The sequence below is a fragment of the Carassius gibelio genome, chromosome B21 (assembly GCF_023724105.1).
Source record: "Carassius gibelio isolate Cgi1373 ecotype wild population from Czech Republic chromosome B21, carGib1.2-hapl.c, whole genome shotgun sequence".
Classification (NCBI taxonomy): domain Eukaryota; kingdom Metazoa; phylum Chordata; class Actinopteri; order Cypriniformes; family Cyprinidae; genus Carassius; species Carassius gibelio.
The window spans coordinates 7,005,733-7,029,481 of record NC_068416.1 but is presented as its reverse complement, the minus strand read 5'-3'; the positions used below and the strand labels follow the sequence as shown (position 1 = coordinate 7,029,481).

The 23,749-nt window shown below is 35.9% G+C and overlaps 2 protein-coding genes across 3 annotated transcripts in view; one reads left to right on the top strand and one right to left on the bottom strand.

The window, feature by feature from the left end:
• The first annotated feature begins 205 nt into the window (after positions 1-205).
• LOC127986495 (transmembrane protein 164) lies at positions 206-15,766 on the top strand. Of its 2 annotated transcripts, none has more exons than XM_052588767.1 (7): positions 206-817; positions 901-1,240; positions 5,427-5,476; positions 11,266-11,332; positions 11,433-11,511; positions 13,141-13,241; positions 14,404-15,766. In XM_052588767.1, the coding sequence occupies exons 2-7, from the start codon at positions 914-916 to the stop codon at positions 14,608-14,610; spliced, it is 831 nt and encodes a 276-aa protein (XP_052444727.1). In that variant the 5' UTR covers positions 206-817; positions 901-913; the 3' UTR covers positions 14,611-15,766. The 2 variants fall into 2 exon arrangements, with proteins under 2 accessions (XP_052444727.1, XP_052444726.1); XM_052588766.1 differs by having other exon boundaries at positions 231-347; positions 690-1,240.
• A 248-nt stretch (positions 15,767-16,014) lies between these two features.
• LOC127986496 (nuclear protein AMMECR1-like) overlaps positions 16,015-23,749 on the bottom strand; it is a 32,191-nt gene continuing 24,456 nt past the window's right edge. The window contains exon 6 of the mRNA XM_052588768.1: positions 16,015-20,119. Coding sequence (XP_052444728.1) covers positions 20,005-20,119 — 115 coding nt within the window. The 3' untranslated portion in view covers positions 16,015-20,004. The remainder of the gene's footprint in view (positions 20,120-23,749) is intronic.

Below are 23,749 nucleotides of genomic sequence, written 5' to 3'. Positions count from 1 at the left end.
TAGACTGGGCGGTGGGCTTTTATTCTGGACTAAATACTTTATTTCTTTTTATTACTCTCTTGTCAGGTAGATTACCTTCCGCTCTTTTTTATTTGTGGGGTATCATTTACGAAAACGTAACCATCACGTGTACAGCTACACCGGCAGTGAGGGAGTTAACAAGTACGTACTTGCACAAAGAAGGCGGGGCCTCGCGCTCTGGTTCTTTTCCGGGAAATGAACTCCATGGAAATGAACGGGCAGAATAACAATCCTGCTGATGGTTTTTCGCGAGAGGCTAAATGCGCAGGCGTGTTGCGGTGTGGGTGGATTTTGGGTGCCCGCTTGAACAGGGCGGCGTTTCTATGGTGAGGAGGTCTTTAATACGCCACATGGACCCAGACACATCGCACCTTCTGCCTCTGCTTTTATCGCATTTTTCGGATGATACATTGTAACAGCCATCTGCATCTCTCGCGTATCGGTCGTAGTCGTGTTTTTAGTTGTGTTTATAAACGTAAGGCCTCTCAGGCGCTTATCAAGGATCTCTTTGAAGCGTTCATGTTATTATCCTCTCTAGGAATATTCTGGACTCTTTATTTAGCTTAGAATCGGTTTCCAATCAAAACGTTACGTTTCGTAATGCGTCGTCTTCCCTGAATAGCCACAACTTGACCATCTGTGAATAATACATTGTATATGGTCTCTAGATCTCTCCCACAGGTGTCTTTCACATAAAGGATGTGGATCTGATTAAACAGCCGAGGCTGCTCAGCTCCTCGTTCATTTCATCATTCGGTCACCGAAGACAGATTTGACGTTAATGTTTCGCCAGGAGGTCGGTGTCCTGTCTTTTATTCCGTCTTGTTCGTACCTTTTCCAATACGAGCAGAGGAACATGTCTCGGTATAACCTCGACAGTCTGCTGGACTGGATGTATGGAGGGGTGGACCCCATGTTTGAGGGCAATGGAGGCCCCGAGTGCGCCGCCTTCCTCTCTCCACGACAGAGACTATTTGAGACTCTGATTATTGTGTTAATTTCTATCCTGGAAGTGGTGGTGGCTATCAAAAAGCTAAATGTCCCTAAAGAGGTCAGAGATGTGGGGAAAGATGGCAGGAGGAGTAAGGAAGACACTTGGGGCAAGAACCTATTGCTTGTGGCTCTGTGCATGACTTTTGGAGTTGAGGTTGGGTTTAAATTTGCCACGAAGACTGTCATCTACCTCCTCAATCCATGTCATGTTGTCACAATGGTGCAAGTAAGTATATTATGTCTGGTAAAATCCTTAAAAAATATTGTGCAGATGTGGTTCTGACAAGATAAGGGCTATGTAGTTTCAAAATCCTTTGAACAACGCATTCAATTTCAGATTACTTCATAAAGCATCTGGATTTAGTGAGTAGTAAGTTGCTTGCATTGTTTCGTTTCCAAGCACTGAATGTCAATGTATGACTTGCTAATTTAAGAAACATGTTCCTGCACAGCACATACCTAGGTGCAAATCTGAACTTGTTATCATCTGTGGTTCCTCTCTACAGTTAGCTGGCTCTCAAACATCGGAAGGAAATGAGAGCGGTCACCACATTTAAAAAATAGATCCGTTCTGAAATGGAGGAAGTATTGAAATTTGTCTTGACCCTTTTTGCACCGGTTTAAAACGATGTATAGTTTAGATGCACCAGGTGAATTAAGAGTAAACCGTTTCACATTCATTCATATAGTGTTGACTTGAAAACATCTTCCAAAACATACCTAGGTCATATTACATCCCCAAATTAAAAGAAAGAAATATACTGCTCATTAAACGTGTGCTTCACCCAAAAAAGGAAAACCCTGTAATCATTTACTCACAGTATGAACATCTGCACATTATGAAGCGTTATGTAAACATGCTGTGAATGTGTTTTGTATTTGTGCATCACTTCTAAGTGAGTAAAATGATTTTTTTTTTTTATTTTGGGTGGAGTATCACTTTCAATATATTTAAAGCATGCATAATATTGGGAGCTTTGGATTTTAAGGTCTTAAAAAAAAAGATGTAAGTTAAATATTTAAGAGTCAGCAACCAAACATCGGATCTGATGTGAGCCATACATTTGAAAGAGACTCATTTAAAAGCCAGTGGTGATTGACAATGGTTTATTTCACTTGCTTTAACCTGCTATATTTTCATTTATTTTTATGATTGAAGTTGAAGGGTACAGTGAGTGTAGTACAAAGGGAGAAGATATAAAGCATTTACTTGTTAATGGATGTAACAGTTACAAATGCAAATAAAAACGCACATTTTTTGAATGCTTTTTGCATCAGGTAAGGCCATCGTGAGGAATATTTACAAATTCTACACGAAGGCCAGAAAGGGCTACAGTCAAAATATTGTATTGTGCAGGAACTGGGAGCCTATAAATATAACTTTTGATTGAAAATTGTCTAAGTATATATGTCCATTGTCTCCTCAGGGCATTTGCACAAGAAAATATTTTTTGGCAAAATTAATTACAGATGTTGTTTGGGTATTTGACAAATAACATAAAAATTAACTTGTATTTCACCATAAAGATTTTAGATGTAAAAAAAGTAAAGTGTATTATTTCAGTAAGAAGGAACGAGAGGCAGTGTTGTATGATGAATGTAAGTGTGCAGCTGAGTGACATTGACCTCGAATATATTTAGGTCTTTAGTGCATTATTGATTTTGAAATGTGGTTATTACATGGAAAAATGTTGAAGACAATTTTTCATTAAAGCTTACTTCAAGCAAATGCATTAAAGGGACAGTTCACCCAAAAATGAGAATTCTATCATTTACTCATCCTCAAGTTGATCCAAACCCATATGATTTAAACACAAAAGAAGATACTTTGAAGAATGTTGGTAACTAAATTGTTGATGGTTATATGGTTACTATGCAAGCCAGTTCCTACATTTGACAGCATTTGTGAAGACTGAATATGAATATCCTTTCCATTAGCGGTAGAGTCTTTGCACTTTGTGTTTGGATCTCTCATCACAGCACTGTCAAGGCTTTGCATAAGAATTAAAAGTAATATCACAGTTTAAATCTAGGCGTATGCCTGTGGTTTAACTTAATAACATAATATTATTATATATAATAATACATATCTGAAAATTGCATCTTGCAAACCTTTGAAACATCTCTCTGTCTTGATGTTATCATACTCGATAACGTGCAGTTCATGGCCATAAATAAGGAAGTGGTTCGTTACTAGTTAAATGATCTTCATGTTTCATCCTATTGTTGTTTTAGAGCTGCTGGACCGCAGAATTTAGATTTGCTCATAAAGTTTGCTTCTTCTGCTTCCCTGTTTACTGTAAACACTGCTTTGAAACAATCTCTGTTGAATAAAGCACTATACATAGAAAGGTAAAGAGAAGCACAGATACTGAATCTAGCAGGGGTTGGGAAAGTTAATGGTCAGATAAGAAGCAGCATGAAATCGTCGGTGTTGCTTAATTGTATATCACCTTCTAAATCAGGTGTTAATCTTTGATATATTGCCCAACTCAGGCGTAAGCATTTTTTATTTTTCATTTGAACACAACGGGTTTCTAATAATGTTCCTGTTCTCAAGGTGAGCCTTTCCCATGTGAAGCAACTAGATAAATCCTTGCTTCATTCGAGTCCAGCCCGAGATTGCCCGTCTTTTATGGCACACTATGATGTCGCTCTACCAGTCTTCAGATATGCAAACGCAGCATGTGTTCTCAAGTGTAGTAACTCTATGGTTCCTCTTATGTCAATAAACTTATTTGTGCAAGTCTTACAGTATTTGAACAAGGTCACAGGCTTATCCGTTGGTCAATATTAAAGCCGGAATAGTTGGGAATTGTAAACAGCCCTTAATGACCTCTCACACAATTTGAGTGCAAAACCAATTATAATAGTTACACACCGGGAGATGTGTGGAAGGTAACATGCTTTTGCTTTATAAATCCTTCAGTGCATACAGAATGTAACGAAATGGAAATAACTAAGTAGCATGTTTTTAATGAATGCACATCTTTCCTACAAACCTTATTGTGGCAATATTTTCTCCTCTGCCTTGTGAAAAACAACTTTATTTGACAGGACACATTAGGCAGAATTACTTCAGCCTCAATAAATGCCAGTAAGAAGAAGACACTGATGTGCAGGAGATACAAGGACTCAGTAATAAAGATAATTGCTATGTGTTGTTTTGTTGGGTGAGATCAATATAATGCTCAGCAGAGATCATCCAGCTGTTCAGTAAAACGAATAAATAAAAGAGTATAAAGCTGGTTGGATGCGCAGATGTTTTGAAATGTGTTTAATGTCAATGCCATGATCAGTTAGGAGACGTGAGATGGCACACTAAAGATGTTTGCGTTTATTAGAGTATGTGATTTGATAAAGGAGAAGATTAAAAGCTAAAACAAATCTCTTCATCGTATAAAGCAGACATAGCATGGACAAACACAACTCACATATTCTTCATAAAAAATGTCCAAATCTAGTTTAGACTGTCATTGAATTAAATGAGCACTTAAATTCATGGCATTACATTTCTTCACTCAATGGTCCGTATTTAAATTGCTGTAACCGTATTATCTTATTTGTTAGCTCTGCCTCGGAGTGAGCGTGTTACACAAGAGTGAATGTGTTCTCCTCTTACACAATGTCAGATTCTTCTCTAGTTTGATTCACCTGGGCTGGGATGTGGACATCTGCTGACAGGGTCCGGCTTCCTTCCTTCTTTCTCTCCTGCTCCCAGACTGCTCTTTCTATCCGAACAGGGAAATCCTGGCTACCCTCCCAACAGACACTAAATTATGTGATCTCATTAACTGGTTGCCTTTCTCCATTCTCACTAGTGACCGAAACACAAACTTGTTTTAGTATCAACAAACATCTCCGTAATTGGAAGTTGTTTGCAATAATTATATGCAACAGAAATATTATTAAACCAAAATAGTCAGTTTTGATGATTTAGTTGATTTCTAATGAGTCTGTTGTTTTTGGAGTAGTTCTCATTGCAGCACTGAACTGGTTCAAATAAGGATATCTTGTTATCTCCAGGTCTCCATTTTTCAGTTTGATTGACACTGGGCCACTGAAAATGTGCTAAACTTGTTCTGATAAGATATGCATGGCTTGGTGCTTGCTCAAAAGATTGCATTTATATACCGCCATCACCTAAGGTACACAGTACGTGACAAAGAACAGAGCGCTCATTTACAGCAGTCACAATGGCTTGAATGAGCAGCCCTCTCGTTGCAGAAATGGTTGTTCTGTTCTATTTTAAGAGTCGTATTTCAGCATTTATTTGGAATCGCTGTGCTCCTGTTGACTTAGTCAAATTCTCATGTCTAGTAGTTTGCATTACTAGTTTCACTGCTTGTTGTGATGTCTGCGTTGTCCGAAGAAGTCATTGTTATTGAGCTTTATCACTTTATCTTTTGCAGATCTTCCTGCTTGCATGTCCCCCTTGTAAAACTGCTATGGTTATCTTTAGGTAAGTACTCAGTGAGAGGTTGCACTGCAACTCTTGGTCCTTATGTGCAATTTAAGTCTAGTGACAGTTATTACTGTAGTGTATGGCCTCTTCAGCATATGAGGAATGCAAACCTGTGCATATCACCAGACTCTTCCTAAAATAGCCTTTCAACACCCTTTTCTGTGAATGCTTAGGGTACTCCTGACTGAGCAGTGTTGGGGGAAATGCATTGCAAGTAACATAATCAGATGACTTTTTCCAAGTAACTAAAGTAACACATTACTTTTTGATTTACAGGGAAATATCCAAGTTACTTTTTTCAAATAAGTAATGCCTGTTACATTTTTTTTTGTCTGGTTCGCTGTGTAAATATGAGGGTTACTGTAGATCTATGCGTTTAGTCATCTCTTCTGCACAAAAACACATTCAGTATTTTTCAAATTGAAAAAAAGGTGTTTGAAATGCAAACTCAGAATTTGACGCAAACATGCAATAATTAAACGTTAACCCAAAAAATGAGGCCTGATGCTTATTCTTTTCACTTTTAGTGTGAAAGGGTTTTTTTACATTTTCCAAAAACCGAACCTTTTTATATTAAAAACTAAATCAAGCCCAGATCATAAGAGGAAAAAGTAAAAAAATAAATAAATAAAAATAAATATATATGTGTGTACTTTTTCCACATATGAACAATTTTATTTTTATTTTTTCAGGACTCTGTTCTGCTCATCAAGGCTGCATTTATTTGATCAAAAATATAGGGAAAAATATTGTGAAATATTATTATGATGTAAAATAGCGTTTTTCTATTGTATATACTTTAACATGTATTTTATTCCTGTGATGCAAAGCTACATTTTCAGCATCATTACTCTTCAGTTTCTCATGATCCTACAGAAATCCTTGTAATACGCTGATTTATTATCATTGTTGGAAACAGTTTCATATTTTTGTGGGAACCTTTGATACTTATTTCAAATAGAAATGTTTTCTAACAATATACAGTACTGTTCAAAAGTTTGGGGTCAGCTAATTTTTATTCTTTCTTTTTTTTTTATAAATTCAAACCTTTATTCAGTAAAGATGTGTTAAATTGATAAGAATTGATAGTTTCATATTGTTAGAAAATATTTATATTTTGAATAGATGCTGTTCTATTAAACTTTTTATTAATCAAAGAATCCTGAAAAAAGGCAGCACAACATTGATAATTCTAATAATAAATCTGCATATTAAAATGATTTCTAAAGTATCATGTGACTCTTTAAGATGGACTAATGGCTGATGGAAATTCAGCTTTGCATCACAGAAATAAATTATATTTTAAAGAATATTAAAATAGAAACCATTATGTTATATTCTAATAACATTTTGCAAGATTACTGGGGGTTTTTCTTCTTCTGTATTTTTGATCAAATAAATGCAGCCTTGATGAGCACAAGAGACTTCTTTAAAAACATTACAAGTCTTGCATTACATGATCCCCAAATTTGGACCAGTAGTGTATGTTTGTATTAGTATGCATGTATATAGTTGTAGTATATAGTAGGTAGTTGTTAGCTGACCAATCTAAAGGATTTGTGACATATCATTAACTGACAGAGCCTATTACTCTATAATCAACACAAGTGTAATAAAAAAGGATCTCACTAACAAAAGGATAGACAAGAGTAACTAACAACTACTAGAAGGGGTAACACTTTAGATTAGGGAACACTTGTTCACTATTAACTACCTCAATAAATTGCTAATTTGCTGCTTATTAATAGTTAGTAAAGTAGTTGTTGAGTTTAGGTTTGGAGTAGGATTAGGGATTTACAATAAGGTTATGTAGAATAAGGCATTAATATGTGTTTAATTAGTACTAATATATGGCTAATAAAATGCATGCTAATATAAGCAACTAGTTAAGAGACCCTAAAATAAATTTGACCCTAGATGTATATCATATGAATTGATAAAGTGCAGAAGATTAGAAATACAGGTGACTGAGTAGGATGATATTATAGCAGTTACATATTTTCTTATTGATAAGATAAAGTGTAGTTTCTCTGGAAGTAATAAACCTTATTCTGGATTCATGTTTCATCTGAAAGCAAGAGGCATTTGTTTGTTTTTCACAAATGCCTGATCGCATAAAAATGAAACGTTTCTTGAGATACAGGAATCATTTCTGCTTAGGACTTCTAATTATAATAATCAGTATTGTATAAAGCGATGTATAAATTAACATGACTTCACTTGATAATTAACATTATACCACATAAGTAGTGAATAATTGCTATGATGCATGCTCACTAATATGAAATCCTGAACATAAGCCCTTTTGTAAACCCTTTGTGATTTTAACAGAGCTGTGCTAATGTCCCTGTTTTGTCGAAGTGACCGGGTGAGGCTGTTCATGTCCTGAATGTGAGACATGCTGAATTGGTAATGTCACCAGATGGCAATAAATTATGAACAACCCTAGAGATGACCTGGATTTTACATTCATCTAATTATAAAATGATTTCTTTCGAAATGAGTCACGCAAGCTTTGGTTCCTTGCTTCTACATTTTAATATGAAAAGCTACTAGGAAATTTTAGTTTTTTTCTTTGCTACTTTAGTGTCTGCTTTTCAGAAACAGATTGTTAACAGGCAGTTAGCAGATTCACCATGTTTTATAACATTAATCAATGCTTAAAATGATGGACGTTATCAGCATAACTGATATTCAGAATGCTAAGCGCTGCTGCTTTCTTTATGTTTTGTATACTTTGGTCATATCTTGTATATCTCGTATATCCTTGTTTCGGTTTTTCCTTTTGAATGTCCTCCATAATGAAAGCTCAGTGGTTTAATGTTTGAATGCAAAGACTTTCAGACAGTCATTCATGTTAGTCTTGTAAGTTTACTGTTGTTCTGTATGTTAATAATATAGCTGCAAGCTGTAATCATCAGGGTCCAAATTTCTTGATATTTGCGGAAACTTTCCATGGGAAGTTAAACTGGGGAAATTTGGAAATATTCCACGTTTTGGAATTTGCTGGAATTAAAGGGAATTAATTGGATTGGTGGGGTAAATTGTATCAAATACTAACTTAAATATAAAAAGGTCCCATTTAAAAATGTAGGCACATGTGGCTCTTAAATAAGATTAGGAAAAATGCTGGTAAGAACACTAATGCAATGCCGTGCACAGAAATATGAATAGCTAAACAATTGGAAGATTCAGAAATGGTAAAAATATTCGGTAACACTTTATAATAACTTCACAATATTCATCATTAATTAAGCATTAGTAAACAGATTATTCATAATTTATAAAGCATTAATAGACAGTAATAAGCAGTTTATAAATACAGATATAAATGCTTTATTCTTGATTTAAAAGCATATCTATAATGTGTATTTTCACACTTTATTCATGATCAATTCATCATTTCTCAATGAAGTATAGCATTATTTACCAACCAGTTATTTAGGAGTTGCCAGTGATTCATAAGATCACAAGAAATGTAGTAAATTCAGGTAGTTATAAAGCATTTAGTAGTGGTCAGTTAACTATTTATGTGAGCTCATCTAAAGTGAGGACTAGTTATGACTTATAAAGCATTTATAAAGGATATTTAAAGGCTCAGTTATCTTCTAAACCAAAAACGGAAACAAACGCAACACAGTGATACAGAACATAGAAATGTTAACAGCCTTTAAATCTCATTTGTAAAATCTTTACAAGGGATAAATAGTCCTCACAAAAATAGTTAACTAACAACTACATATGTTTTATAACTACCTGAATTAACCCTGACTTACTGTAGAAATACATGTTAATAAACCATTTATTAACACTATAAGTAACTATTACTATATGTCTGAATAAAAAGATGTATGAATGCACATTTAAATTATTTATTAATCATTTAATTACAATTTCTAAGTGATCTTATGAACCACTGACAACTCCTTAATAACTGGTGTGTAAATAATGCTATGCTTAATTTAGAAATTATAAATTGATCATTAATAAAGTATGAAAAAACTATTATTAAACACATTATAGATATGCTTTTAAATCAGGTATAAAGCATTTATATCTGTATTTATAAACTACTTATAAATGTTTATTAATGCTTTATAAATGATTAATTAACTGTTCCCTAATGCTTAACTAATGATTAATAGCATGCAGTTATTATAAAGTGTTACCAAATATTCTTTCTCAATGCATCAACATTGCACAGGCAGCCTGGACATGCACTGACAGAAGACAATGCATTTTATTTGGCCTGGCAATCACCAGGTTGCAATAAATACATCTTAACTGTGTCAAATATTATCAGGGTGAACCAAACAACCCAAAGGTATGAATCTAGCCACATTTAGCAGCCAAGACCTAAATCAGAATGAGTGTCTACCTACATACACCGTTGCCTTTAAAAGCAGCATCTTAACTGTAACAGAATCTGATCAGTTATGGATGCTCTACATGGGCAGCAGCACGTCATACAAATAGCACTCCTCATGCAATCTCCATGGACATTTCTATTCACTTTATTTTTAACAAGAGCGAGCATGAGCATTTTTAAAATTAGTGTGCAAGATTTCCAGTGTCAGCCACTTCCACTTATTTTAGCTGTGGAGAAACAGTACACTGGTCCGGAGTGCAACCTCAAGCAGCAGAGCAGTTTAACTGGTATCTGTTATCAGGACCGGAGGGACCATCGGGAGAATCGGGGGGTTCCCAGCGGGCCACTCATGAATTTGAGCCAGTGTGTAGATGCTGTTGAACTCGTTGAAGCCGCTAACCAATTTTTCTAATCCGTAACCTGCTTGGGAATGAAGAGAGGCGTTATGTGGCAGGCAGTTATTTTTCCAGCATTTTCAGTGCTGACTAATCTAAACGCCTCTAATTAGCCATTGCATTCATAAGCTCAACAGAAATGTTGATGTGAGTGATTATAATGCTCAACGGAACATAAATAATGCATAAAAAGCAATCTGATGCAACAGACAAATCTCAATGTGTCAGTCGTGAACTAACACTTTTCATTCATTTTCACATTATATTGTAATCGTGACAGACAGACATCATTGTTTCTGCCCATTTTTGCCACATTATTGTTTATTTTGGTGACATTTTTGCTACAAGCCACCATTAATTTCGGACCCTGCTCTGCATTATTGGCTATCATGACCAACCAGTCAAGTCACCTTTAAGCACTTTATATGAAGCAGCTTGTGTCAAAGCAGCTTTACAGTGATGAACAGGAAAACAGCGTGTCGATAAAACAAGAGGACAATAGCCACAGAATCAGTTCCCCTTCCAAATAATGTCTTTGATGTATTTTTCAGCTGTGTCTATTCAAAAGTTTGATTGCAGAATGTTTGCTTGAGAAGTTTACTATATCGTTTGTTATTTATGCGTATATTCTTAAAAAAAAGAGGTTATTAAACTCTTGGATGGAAAATGAGCCCCACTCCGGCCCTGTTTGTTTATCATATTATGTTAATTCATTATTGTAATGATAAATGCAGTTCGTAATGCATATAGTTGAACCATTAAAGCACCCAGTAATTCTTGAATGAAAGTCTTTCACATGAATAAGTCTATCAGTAAAACCTTTCATCTATGTATACAGGTTTGTTTTTGATAGAAGTATGTTTACAGTTAGCCTATAATTGCTATGATATCTCTGTTTAATGACATTTCTTTGTCAGTTTAATAGACAATGTCACTGTTTTCTGTTGTTCAGTTGATATTTAGATCCTGTAATGTTTCAGATATATTGTTGCTGTGAGCTTTCAGTCTTTTTTCTTTCGAAGGCTTCAGGTGCACATGCTGAACGGAGCCCTTCTAGCTCTCCTCTTCCCAGTAGTCAACACTCGACTGGCGAGTATATTCTCATCTCTAGTATTAATACTTCAGCTAAGCGCTCTGAGGCTGGAACATGTATGTTTTGTCTTCTAAACAAATATTTCTCCCATCCCAGCTTCCATTTGAGAAGGAGATCTATTATATTCAGCACTCCATGTTGTATCTTGTGCCAGTCTACCTCTTCAGAAAAGGAGGTGAGTTTCTGAAGTTTGGGCAAACAGTCATAGTACCGGAGCTTCTACCGCACATCATCATCATCATATCTGCCTCAATATCATTTCAGCTTCCATGTTGACACGTTTCAGTTGAAAAGCCTGCAATAGTAGTGTTGAAATCATTGGGGTTATTTATAGAGCTCAGTTGTGAAATGACAGTTATGACACTTCTCATGCCCTGAGAAAAGTATATGATGCTTAGAGAGAAAAGATGAGCCCATAGTGTCATCTAATGTTCAGAAAGGATTACTACAGCTCCTCATTGGCCTAAATAAGAACAATTTATAGCATGTCTAGTAATTCTAAGTAAAGTACAGGGAAAAACAAAATGTGTTTCAACAGGGGACAAGGTTTGTGTTTTACCGCAAAAAAAAAAATATTGATTTTAATTTTTAACATTTTTGCATTGTTTTCCTGGACAAATATCTAAGCATTCTTGAATCATATATATATATATATATATATATATATATATATATTTACTTGGGAAGCAAATTTTTTTTAAATATTAAGCATTGTTTTCTGAAAAATGTATCCAGATTTTGATAGTTTTTGTTAAAACATGATAAATGTCTGCCAGTGGGGTAAGAAAAATAATTTTGACTCAAAAAGGAAGATTATTTTTTACACCCCATTGGCAGATTCAATAATTTTAAGATATTTATACCGGGGGGGAAAACAAGGCAAAAATACTGAATATATATATATATATATATATATATATATATATATATATATATATATATATATATATATATATATATATATATATTAAATTGTAAATAGATAATCATCTGTGTAATGTCTAGTCAACCTTTTCGGCTAATTCTAGACAAGAACTGACCAAAACTGGGCTGAAATGATTTATGTAATGGTATAAAGCAGATTATCCGCAGTAATAATACAGGCATTCATTATGCTCGACTCAAGACAAATTTAAAGTTCTTACATTTAAAGGGTTTAATGCTTGCAAGTAAAGAAATGAACAGAAGTGTTGTAATTTGGTCTTTTGTCATGTTATAAAATGATTAATATCATTGAATATTTATTTAAATGTTACAGTGCAGTTGTGTCACTATGGAATAGTTTTACTATAGAAGTCCCCTTGAAGTGTGCATTCACTGCTAAATTGTATATTTTTATATATAGTTTAGCATATGCAAAATAATGATTCTTCATTTAAATTATTATTAATTAAAATAAATAGAAACATTTGCAATTCTCCTCAGTCTTCAACAGGTTATGATTAATAATGTATATGTTTAAGATGCACATATAATTTGTGGGAATAATATATAATTCCCTGATTTTTAATCTTTAATCTTATCCCATCTTACCCTATAATGCTCAAGTCTTGTGGTGATATTTCTGAAACACTAATGTTTATCCAGGTGCATTGTCTCGCCCCCATTGTAAGTGCTTTCCTGTAATAACAGTTTAGTTTGTTTGTTTGAAGGGCGAGCTGAAATTCTGTGTGGTAACAGATGCAGCTTTACCTCTGCTGAACCCAGCGTATTCCTTTAAAACAAATGCTCAAGCATCCAGATAAACATACTTCCCTGACTCACATGCATCTTTAAAGACTGTGTCATGTGTCTCGTTTGTCAGGTGTGTATAAGCCAGAGCCGCTCGGAGACATGTGGTGGGCACTTCTGTCCACGGGCGTCCTCTTCCTCTACCACTTTGTGTTTCTCCAGGGCCTTGGAATGGTATGACAATCAAACACTATTGTGAAAATCTGAATAGCATACTAGTTTTCTGCTTTGTATTTCTGCCATGCAAATATGGGAGAAATAGAAAGAGTTGGTAACTTGTGACTGTGTTAGAAATGGAATGCTTGCTTACTACTTACTGATTAGGATACACTGCATGCTTCCATTTGTGCCATTCTGGCAATTACGGAAAAAAAAGTCTGAATAGTGAGATGTAAATTCTCAATTGCGAAAAAAAAAGTCAGAATAGCTTGATTTAAACTGACAATTACGAGGAAAAAAACTCAATAGCGAGATGTAAACTCACAATTGCAAGAAAAAAGAAAGTCGGAGTAGCGAGATAAAAAAGTGAGTTACGAAGTCAAAACTGCATGATATAAATGCAGTTTGGAGAAACAAAGTCTTTTGTCCTCAGAATTGAAATTTTGTAATTGTGAGGGAAAAAAATCTGAATTGCGAGAAATAAACATTTTCAAGAACGAAACCATGAACTCAGAAATTACAGTATATACTCTTGCAATTGTATATAATCTTGCAATTCTGAATATTTCTCACAATTCTGAGTTTTTGAAAAAGACTTTATAAGTCTTTAAATTTATAATTTTTTATCATTAAAAACATACAATTTCCAAATAATTCAATAGAATGTATGTTAATACTAGAGAATAGCAATATGACTATAGAGAAAGAGAGAGAGAGAGAGAGAGAGACACAGTATTATTATATGTGTAGAGTTTTACCTGAATAATATTCTTGTTACTAAAATTTTATATTTTTATTGAAGTTTTCTGTCTATTATTTCATACGCCAGGCATTACAGGGTTATAGGTGTGTTTATTGAGGGTTTTTTAGACTCCTGGTCCTCTGTGACAGTATTACAACCTCAAGATAAAACACAGTAAAAGTTGACAGCTTTGCTAATAGACCTTTATCACATCAGACTCCGTTCATTAGTGTTAGTAAAATTAATCAATGCATTGTAACACATGTATTCTGCAAAGCCACAGACTGATGGTGCTCATGATGACCCCTTCCATCGATGAAAACACCTACTGTATAGGGCCAGATTTACTAAACAGGGCATTTTATGCATATGCATGTTTTGCTTTAGTTATTGTGACCCTATGCTAACTCAGTCTCGTATTTGGCTTCTCACCAGCTGACGGAAGTGAATCTGAACAACATGCTGTGTCCTGCTGTCTCGGACCCCTTCTATGGACCATGGTACCGAGTTTGGGCGACTGGTCACCAGACTGCCCTGACGTTACTGCACGGCAAGGCTCTGACCATCCTCTCGCAGCACACTGCTCCCAAGTGCCGCTATTTACTGGATATAGCATGTCTACGCAACAAAAAGTTGGACTAGTGTTTTTATCAACGGTCTTACATGGACAAAACCTCAACTGGAACTTGTCCAGCATCCCTAGACAAAAGTATAGTACATAGAGATACACTTTTTTTTTTTCTTCTGTGTGATGTTTTGTCCAAACTTGGTTTCTTAAAGTTGGATCAAAAGACTGTTTTAACACCATAGGAGCAGGACTCGAGTGACATTAACCTTGCCTTGTTTTTTTTTAGCTTTAGTGTTTGGCAAAATGAACACTCACTGAACTCAGAACACACGTAACCTTTCTTCTCAAGTTGCCTTCTTCAGTTACACTCAACAGAGGGCCAACCCAGTTCCTTTTACTCGTTAGCCGAATAGCTGATGTGTGGTTATGAATGCTGCATTTCCTTGCTATAGACTCACAAAATTACATTTTGTTAATATCATAGACCTGTTGTGGAAAGTGTAAACATAGTGGAACTGTATGTCTAGGAGATTTTCCAATGTTTCCAGCCCATGTCTCTTTCTTTCGTCTGTAAATAGAACTAAAGTTTTAGCTGAAGGTATAAGCTGTGCTCACATCTGCAAAATATTTTGTGTCCGTTTGATTCCATTTGCTATTTGATCTAGTACACACACACACACACACACACACACACACTCTACTAATGATATTATCTAAGGGAATGGACCATGTTCTTTGTAGAATGACCATTTTAAAGGTTCTTTTTTGTTTTTATTTGTTCAACTGAGATACTCTTTAGATGTAAAGTTAAAAATGTTATTTTCCCTTTTATTTATTTTTTATTTTACAATCTTAATAATAAGCTGAACACAATTATCTAGAAATGGGTGAATAACCACACACACAAACAATTCCAATATGTAGTCAAATGAAGGATAAATAAACTTGTTACCAGCTACACAAGGGCTGCATCTCTTGTTCAGACACTGTCCAGAAACTGCTCTGTTTCTTCAAGTGTAGTGTTCGCATGTCAAGCCCAGAAACTAAGATTTGCTCAATCATTTTGTGGCTGTTGCAGTCGTGTAAGAAATACCAATTTGAGCGTTCTAGTGAATTATGGGATCACTCTCATTTCAATGTAACTTGACTGAACGGGAAACCTGTCTGTCTTGGTGTCATTTTTGTACATATGTTTTTATGGTCTATATTAAAGGTCTTCTCCAACATTGATGAAGATTGTCTTTGTTTATCAAAAAAAAATAAGATAATAAATTCATTCAAGTTCATTGGTGAAGCATAAAAAGACACCCAATGCTTCTTTCAGAATTTATTTTTATTGGATAAATGATTTAAAAGGTAATAACAATAATGTTTTAAAACTACATTATCATTGCCACAGCCATAGCTCACATACCCACATATAACCCATCTGTTTGCCAACCCCCCGCCCCCACCCAACACATTATTTTTTTGTGTACATTTTGTCTTTTTTTTTTTTTTTGGAGCCATACTACCATATTCATAATAAATGCCCATTTCAAGTCTCATCACACTAACAGCAATTCAGTGGGGTACAGGATCTAGTTCTACAGGGGAGTTGTTTTTCTATTTTTTTTTTATTATTATGCTTTTTTTTTTTTTTTGCCAGGTCGTTATTTTAAAGTTCTGAAAGAATCAAACCTGAAAAACAAACAAAAAGTGGTGGGCATTACGGGGCTACACCAGGTGACCCCGATGCCCGCAATGACAACACCGCAAGCTGTCAGTCATCGAAGGGCGCATCTTCTCAAAGTTCCAGAACATTGAAAACCACTAAAATAATTTAGAAACTAGGTCCAAAATATTTTTTTGAAAAGAATTAAGTCAATATACAAAAACAGTCATTGTGTTTACTTTTTTTTTTTTTTTACATTTCTTTTTTTTTTTTTTTTACAAAAAAAGTTTTCAAACAAATTTATTGTAGTTCTTACATTTTTTTTATCATCATCATCATCATTATTATTTGTTATACTTTTTCTCCGTATCTATCAGTGTGATTGTATGCCAGTGTAGCTACTGGGTCCAGAGTAAAGAAAAGAGGCATTATTATATATATTTTTTTTCATTAAATGGCATTTAAAAATAAGAATTAACTCATCTTTTGTATAAAGTATAACTGCTGGTCTTAGGAAAAAAAACATTAAGAAACCCATAAATCTAAGAGGCACGCTATGGGGTTTTCTTCCTTTACAAAAAATATTATAATAATAACAACAACAATGATGATGATGATGAAAACAAAATTTAAAAAAAAAAGTGCAACCTAGTATTACGTTCATTGACACCGTGCAAGGTCTCAAAGACAGCTACAATGACAATTCATTGAACTTAGGTAGCTAAAATCCTAAAACAATATTAGAAATTGTACAAAAGAAAAGAAAAAAAAACATAACAGAAACAAAAGACATTTCTCTTGCAGGGAAGGTTTTTGGAAGGACAGGAAGGCAGGTCTGTAGAGCAGCATTTGGACATGGCTGGAGGCATCTTTGGTTCGGTTGAACACACAAAGGTAACATGAGCCAAACGACGATGGGTTCGACAGCGAGCATGAAGCTCGTCTGCGAGTGTTACAACCCAACATTTATGCCTAAATGAACATTTGCTATACATACCAAACAATAATCCCAGTTGTGGTGTTAGAAATGAGTCCAAGACGAGATGACGGCGTGAAATTGGTTCTTGAACTCATCTTTGAGCAACGTAAATGCAGGTCAGGTACTGAGAGTTTCACCAGTGCCTGGGATTGCAAATGTCTTCAAAGTGCATGTTCAAACCACTCTAGGAGTCATGAAAATACTTCAATCCATTTGCAATCGTAAAAAAAAAAAAAAAAAAAAAAAACCGACTTTGCAAAATGTAAAGTGTACAGACGTTTCTGATAGAACCAAAAAAAAAAACGTGTCTTTCAGCACAACGTGTTGCTCGCAGCCGAATGAACCGATGACATTTGAACGAATGTTGTTAGCAAAGTAAACTCAGCACATCATTATCGCTGTAGTTTCGGCCATATTTAGGTGACGGCGATCAGCTAGTTAAGCCAGCCATCGTTCAAAATGGCAATGTAGATGAACATCCACAGCATTTAACGATGGAAACAAAGTGTGAGACTCCAGGTTATTGCGTAAATGTGCACATCTAGAACGGATGAGATGTTAAGCATATGCCCGAATCCCCCAGGCCATGAGGGAAAGATGGGGTTAGACTCGTCACTACTTGTCCTTTCAAACCTGCAGGAGAGTTTGTTACACTGGTAGGAAAAAAAAACACCTGTAAAACAGATCTGCATATATTGAGGATAATAATAAAGTCTGATATGATCAATGAGTCCGCATGACCAGTCACATTTACTGCGACCACCCCCGACATGAGGTCCGATAGCACCATTTTATATAGTCTTTTTTTTTTCTTCTCATATCTATATAGCAGTGAAACAAGCATGCATGCCATGTTTAATAGGAGGCCTCCTATTCATGCAAAAAATGTATTGCAAATGTCAATACATCCGATTTCAAATGCAGAGAGTTGGTTTTGCAGCAGAAAAAAAAATTCAGTTTGTGCTGTTTTAATGAACCAACAAACGACGCCCTGAACGTCCAGCTAAAACAAACAAACCGGCTTAAAACTGAGGTTAACAAAAAGAGATATTTAAAGGGTTGTTTAGGACCAAGAGACAACAAATGTGTCACTTTTCATAACTGTGACCTTCTTCCTGGTAGGTGGAGTTTAGAATATAGATTAAACAGATTGAAAACTGCTGAGAAGTAATAAACACTTGACTCAACAGCCTTCACATTGTGAAATGATCGGTCTCTAGGTAGTTGAGCACTCAGGGCGATGTTTGCTGGTCTACATAACCATTTTAAAGGCAAAACAACTGAAATCAGGTTATTTTTTTAGGTTTTAGTGAGCTTGATAACGACTGTGGATGGAACCCCAAAAGCCCTTATCATTTTGCATATGAAAATAAAAGACAGAAATCGTTCCCGATTTTCCTTTCAGAAGTGGTCAAAAGCAAGCCCACTGCTTCTACAGACAATATGACACGTGATATTCCATCTACATCCTGGTCTTTGAAAAAAAATAACAACAACACTGACACCTTTCAGAGCAAGAGTTTAAAACACCTACAACCGTAGTTTAAAAACTCCCTGTTGTGACAAGCTTCACTGCGAGATATGGAGGGGTTCAGATGCCACCAGAGCAGCTTGACTCGAGGATCCAGAAGTTATCTTCTCAATTACAGCCACTGTAAAGTTCACGCGTTCCTATGGAGGTGTAAACACTGCTGCCATGCGAGATAGAAATGGATATATTCATCCATTAGACCAGATCATTAAAAACAAGAGTCAAGATTCCTGTGCCAAGTAAACAGAACAGGAGAGAAATTAATTAAAAACAGCCATTTAGAGCAACCACCCTGCCACAGCATGCGTTAAAAAGAATATGGCTTTTTTTAGCTTGTCCCTGTCATTTGACCTTGGTCTCTTACAAAGGTTTTCCTCTCTGTGTGACAAAATAGGAGCGAGACGAATTTCAGTTGTGAGCAAAAACGGACTAGAAAAGCCTTCATCCAATTACACCCTTCGTACAGACCTATAGTTTCAACCTCACAGACGACACTAGCACAACACATCAAGAAAAGAAGAGACGTGGATTAATACGCATGTAGAAACACTCCACAAAAAAGGGCCCGACTGTTTATCTAAGTAAATTCAGTTCAAATCAACTCTGGTAATGTTAGTAGCAACAGGCTTTTGCATTAAGGGAAAAATATTCTGTGGTACCCAAAAACTAATTTAAGATCGTGGTTTCAATAATCTGAGAACTAGAGGAAAACAAAAACAACACATGACTATGCCACACTGCATATATCCCTACAACCCACAACAATGCTCACGATAAAACGAGAAAGGAAAGCAAAAATCACCACTCACAAATAAAAATGATTGCACAGAGAGGAAAGAGAATCCCTTAAACCCTGTGGTTGCCTATATGATAAAGTCAAACTAAAATGAAACAAAAGAAAAATTGCCACCAAAGTAACTAAAGCTCATCATTGCCCATCATTTAATATGACTTATTTCCATCCACAGACTGAGAAACCTGATTTTAGGAAATTTGTTATAACAAAAAAAAAATTTTATTTGCTTAAAAAGGAAAGGGGTATATATATTTATATATATGCTGCAAAAATTAAATTAAATGCAAAGAATAAAAATGACAAAATAAATGAATTGTATTTTTTCGCTTTATAATCACCTAATGCTTATTTGCCACCCGCTGCCATGCCTCCAACGGACTGAGGACATGGCAACGGAAACTATCATCATAAAATGGTACAGTAGTACAGATAGCTAGACCAAGAGGGGGCGGGTTCTCCCGGAAAGATGTCTGCCGAGAGGTCCAGTGGCTGGTCATGCGGCTCGCTGTCAGGAATAATGGTTGTACGGAGGGAGAGGGTGCCCGATGCCATTCTGGTAGTGATGATGCTGGCGGTGGGCGATGTATTCTGCGTAGCTCATGGTCATCTTTTCACTACGGTACCTAAATCAACGGTGAAAAAAGGGGGTAAGCATCAGAACAGATTTCATGTAAAGATTCAAAACTGATGCACTGACAACGATGTGTAATCGATTGCGTCGTTCCAATTTCAATATGCTGCAATAAATTTTATATGAAAGTAGTTAAATGTAAATGTGTCCTCAAAAACTAAATGTAGCAATAATTAATAATTTGCATGTCATGAGTGATCAAATATGCTGAAGGGCTATGACAGAGTGGATGGATTATCAGTTAACAGCAACTTAAATATGGAAAAGCCTCGCACAAAGCTATACTAGGTCTTCAGAAGATTTACATTATTAGTAGGAGTTATTGTATATGGAGTATAACAGCAAATTATAGTGTTTGTGTGTGAGAGAGAGATAGAGAGAGACCTTTGTGCACTTACCTTGATGTATCTGAAAAAATTCAAATATGCACCTCATGCTCTCAGAACTACACGGAGTAAACAATAAAAAAAAAGAAGTGTGTTTATGCACCTGCTGCCTTTTGATGGTGAAAAGTATGGATGGTCTATGTGTGAAATGCTCGTCTTTTCTTGATGGTAAAGCCAGTTTAAAACCTTAAAATCCTGTATAAAAAAAAAATCTACTTTGCATCAAATTTATGAACAATGTATTATGAACCAAAATGCCATACCAACTTCAAATAAGCTGCAGCTCGCTGGAGGGGTCGAGCTACATAATCATTTCTAAAACTTCAGTACAAGTCAAGCCCTTTCTCGTGTTGCTTGCTGCTCCTCTCACCATTAAATGACCAGCATGATGGTATGCAAGTGTTTAAATCCACATACTTTGCTTTTGTTTGGTCTATACTTATCACCACCATCAAAACGCAGCAGGTGCATAAATACACTTTTGTTTACTCCATGTAGTTGTGAGAGCTATAATTTGCTGTTATACTCCATATAACTCCATATACACGGCAGAAACTAAGCCTTTTTTTTGCACAGGCCTCTCTAAAGGGTTAATGGTCCCACCTAGTGATCAACTGTAAAAAAGGGAAAACCACAAACAATCAAGAGTGCATGATTATACGGTGTCATGGCTTTGCAATCAAATAATGTCAATGGAAGTCAAATGGGCAAAAACAGCCACCAACAACAAACTAGGGAGAAAAAATTTTAATCTAATGCTGTACAAAAACAAAAGATGCATCAAAGCCAATGTTGCTACTAATCTTTGACATGCCCAACACTGTTATAAAAAGTAAAAAAAAAAAAAACTTACTTTTATACTGAAAATATAGAAAAGTCATTTTGTGTGTTTTTCCCCCAAATCAGTGACATAATTTATGAACTTGGCAATTAAAGAGTTAAAATCTTAGATTAAAAAAAAAAAAAAAAACATTTGGTAGTTTGGATCAGGCTGAAGTTGATTAACAGATTTATGCAAAAAAAAAAATTAGAAAAATATGAATCTGTCACATTTTTACAGTAGTTTAATTAAGTGGATGTTTTCATCCCGAACATAAAAAAGGGTAGTGAATTTGAATAATGCACAAGGGTTAAACTTTATTCTCAAATTATTAATGTATGTTAACAACATCATCATTGCGTGACTGAGTATAGTGCGTATTAGCATGTAGATTTAAATTTCTGTAGTCTAATCTCTAATTGTCATATCATTTGAATTTTTATATTAAATTATTTTAACCCATAAAGCTAACTATGCTCCCTTCTAACTTGTTGTCTTTAAAAAAGACGCCTTGTGTAAATCCAGGCTATCTGTAATCAAAAGCACATTTAAAACTGGAATATCATTTAACTTAATTCAAAATTGTTTCATATAATCTTTCTTGATTACAACTCGCCATTTAATTATTCCAGCTGCTGTGGGAATAGGCTATAATTAAACGATCCACCACCTGCAGGATTCTCACATGCGATAGCCTAGTAGCCGGGACAACTTCTTTCTGTTTACAGACGTGATGTAAAGAAGTGCCATGCTCGACGCGAAAACTACCAATATCACACAAATTAGAAAACATTATTATAAATTAACCATTGTGAAAAGGGCTAAAGTAATGCAATAGTTTCGAACAGTGGCTGGTTTTGTACTTGCTCAAATATTGATATGGATCATTTTTACCCAAAAAGTTATGGACTGCAGCTTTAAATAAATCTTTAATGAAACAAGTTATGACAGCCACGGTGTAAATTATTTTATTATTTCAACAACAAAAAGTAATTGTATAATTTAGAGTTAATTTTGCAAATAAATTTGAATGTTGATTTTTGTAGTTGAATTTAAGTTTGGGCCCTGCTGTCAATTGTAACCTTATAGCAATGTAAAAGGGCTCCCTACAGTTTAGGTAACTCATTAAATCAACAGAACCGGCCATCCCCTTCAGAGCGGAGGAACCGAGCTGGAAAGAGATTAACACTTTTCTCAGGAAGCCCAAAGCAAAATCAGCACCAGGACCAAATGGCATTCTGTACAAGGTGCATAAATATTGCAAAAGGCTCATAACACGACTTTGGGAGCTACTGAGGAGTGGCATGGAAGAAGGACTTCCTCGCAGATAGTTGGCTGGTCACTGAGGGATGCTTCATCCTTAAGGAAGAAAATTTTACAAGGATCAAGCAATTCCATACCATCTCACTCCTCAGCATCGAGGGGCAAGATTTTTCTTGGGATTCTGGAGGTACATGGATACGTACGTCCAAAAGGGGGGAGTTCCAGGGGTAGTGGGCTGTCTTGAGCACACCAGCATAATCACGAAGACATAGAATGACCATGGTGACCTGGCAGTTCTGTGACTAGATTTAACAAATGCGTATAGGACAATACCCCATAAATTGGATTTGACGTTGAAAACCTACCATGTCCCAGAGGGTTTTCTGAAGTTCTTGCAGTGCTACTTTGACAACTTCTACATACGCTTCAGCTGTGGAGATTTCAGCACTGAATAGCAGAGGCTAGAGGTGGGCATTGTCACTAATTCAGCAGAGAAGTTGTGACGGGGTGCAGTGTTGGCCAATAGCATCCAGCAGGTACCTATAAAAGCATTTATGGATGACGTCAGCCTTATGGCAAAATCAGTCCCTGAAGGAGATGGATTTTGGAGGATCTGGTGGAACTCATCCTATTGCCGAAAGGGCACATTCAGGACCATTTCCACTTCAGGATAAAAGACACAATAATCCCAGCAGTCCTAGAAAGACTAATGATAGGTGGAGTGTGAGGGAGAGTATTATCCAAGAAGACAACTGGATAATATCCTCATCCTGGCAAATACAAGGCCTGGGGTTACCAACATAGGGTACTTCCAAGACTACTCTGGCCTCTGCTTGTTTCTGAGGTACCTGCATCTACTATTGAGGGATTGGAGAGGAAGATTAGCAGCTATTTAAGGAGGTGGCTGGGTGTCCCAAAAAGCTTCTGCTCCATTGGCCTGTAAAGTGCAGGCAGCAAGCTGCAGCTGCCAGTGACATCAGTGCTCGAGGAGTATAAAGCAACCAAGACACACCAGGCTGTGATGCTATTAGACAGCAACTGCGAAGAGTACGCAAGTCAGGCATTGTGGTCAGGATAGGTCATAAGAGGTCAGCCAGCAGAACATGGAGGCTGAGGATTGGCTGGAGCATGTCGACATCATTGGGACAGTAGC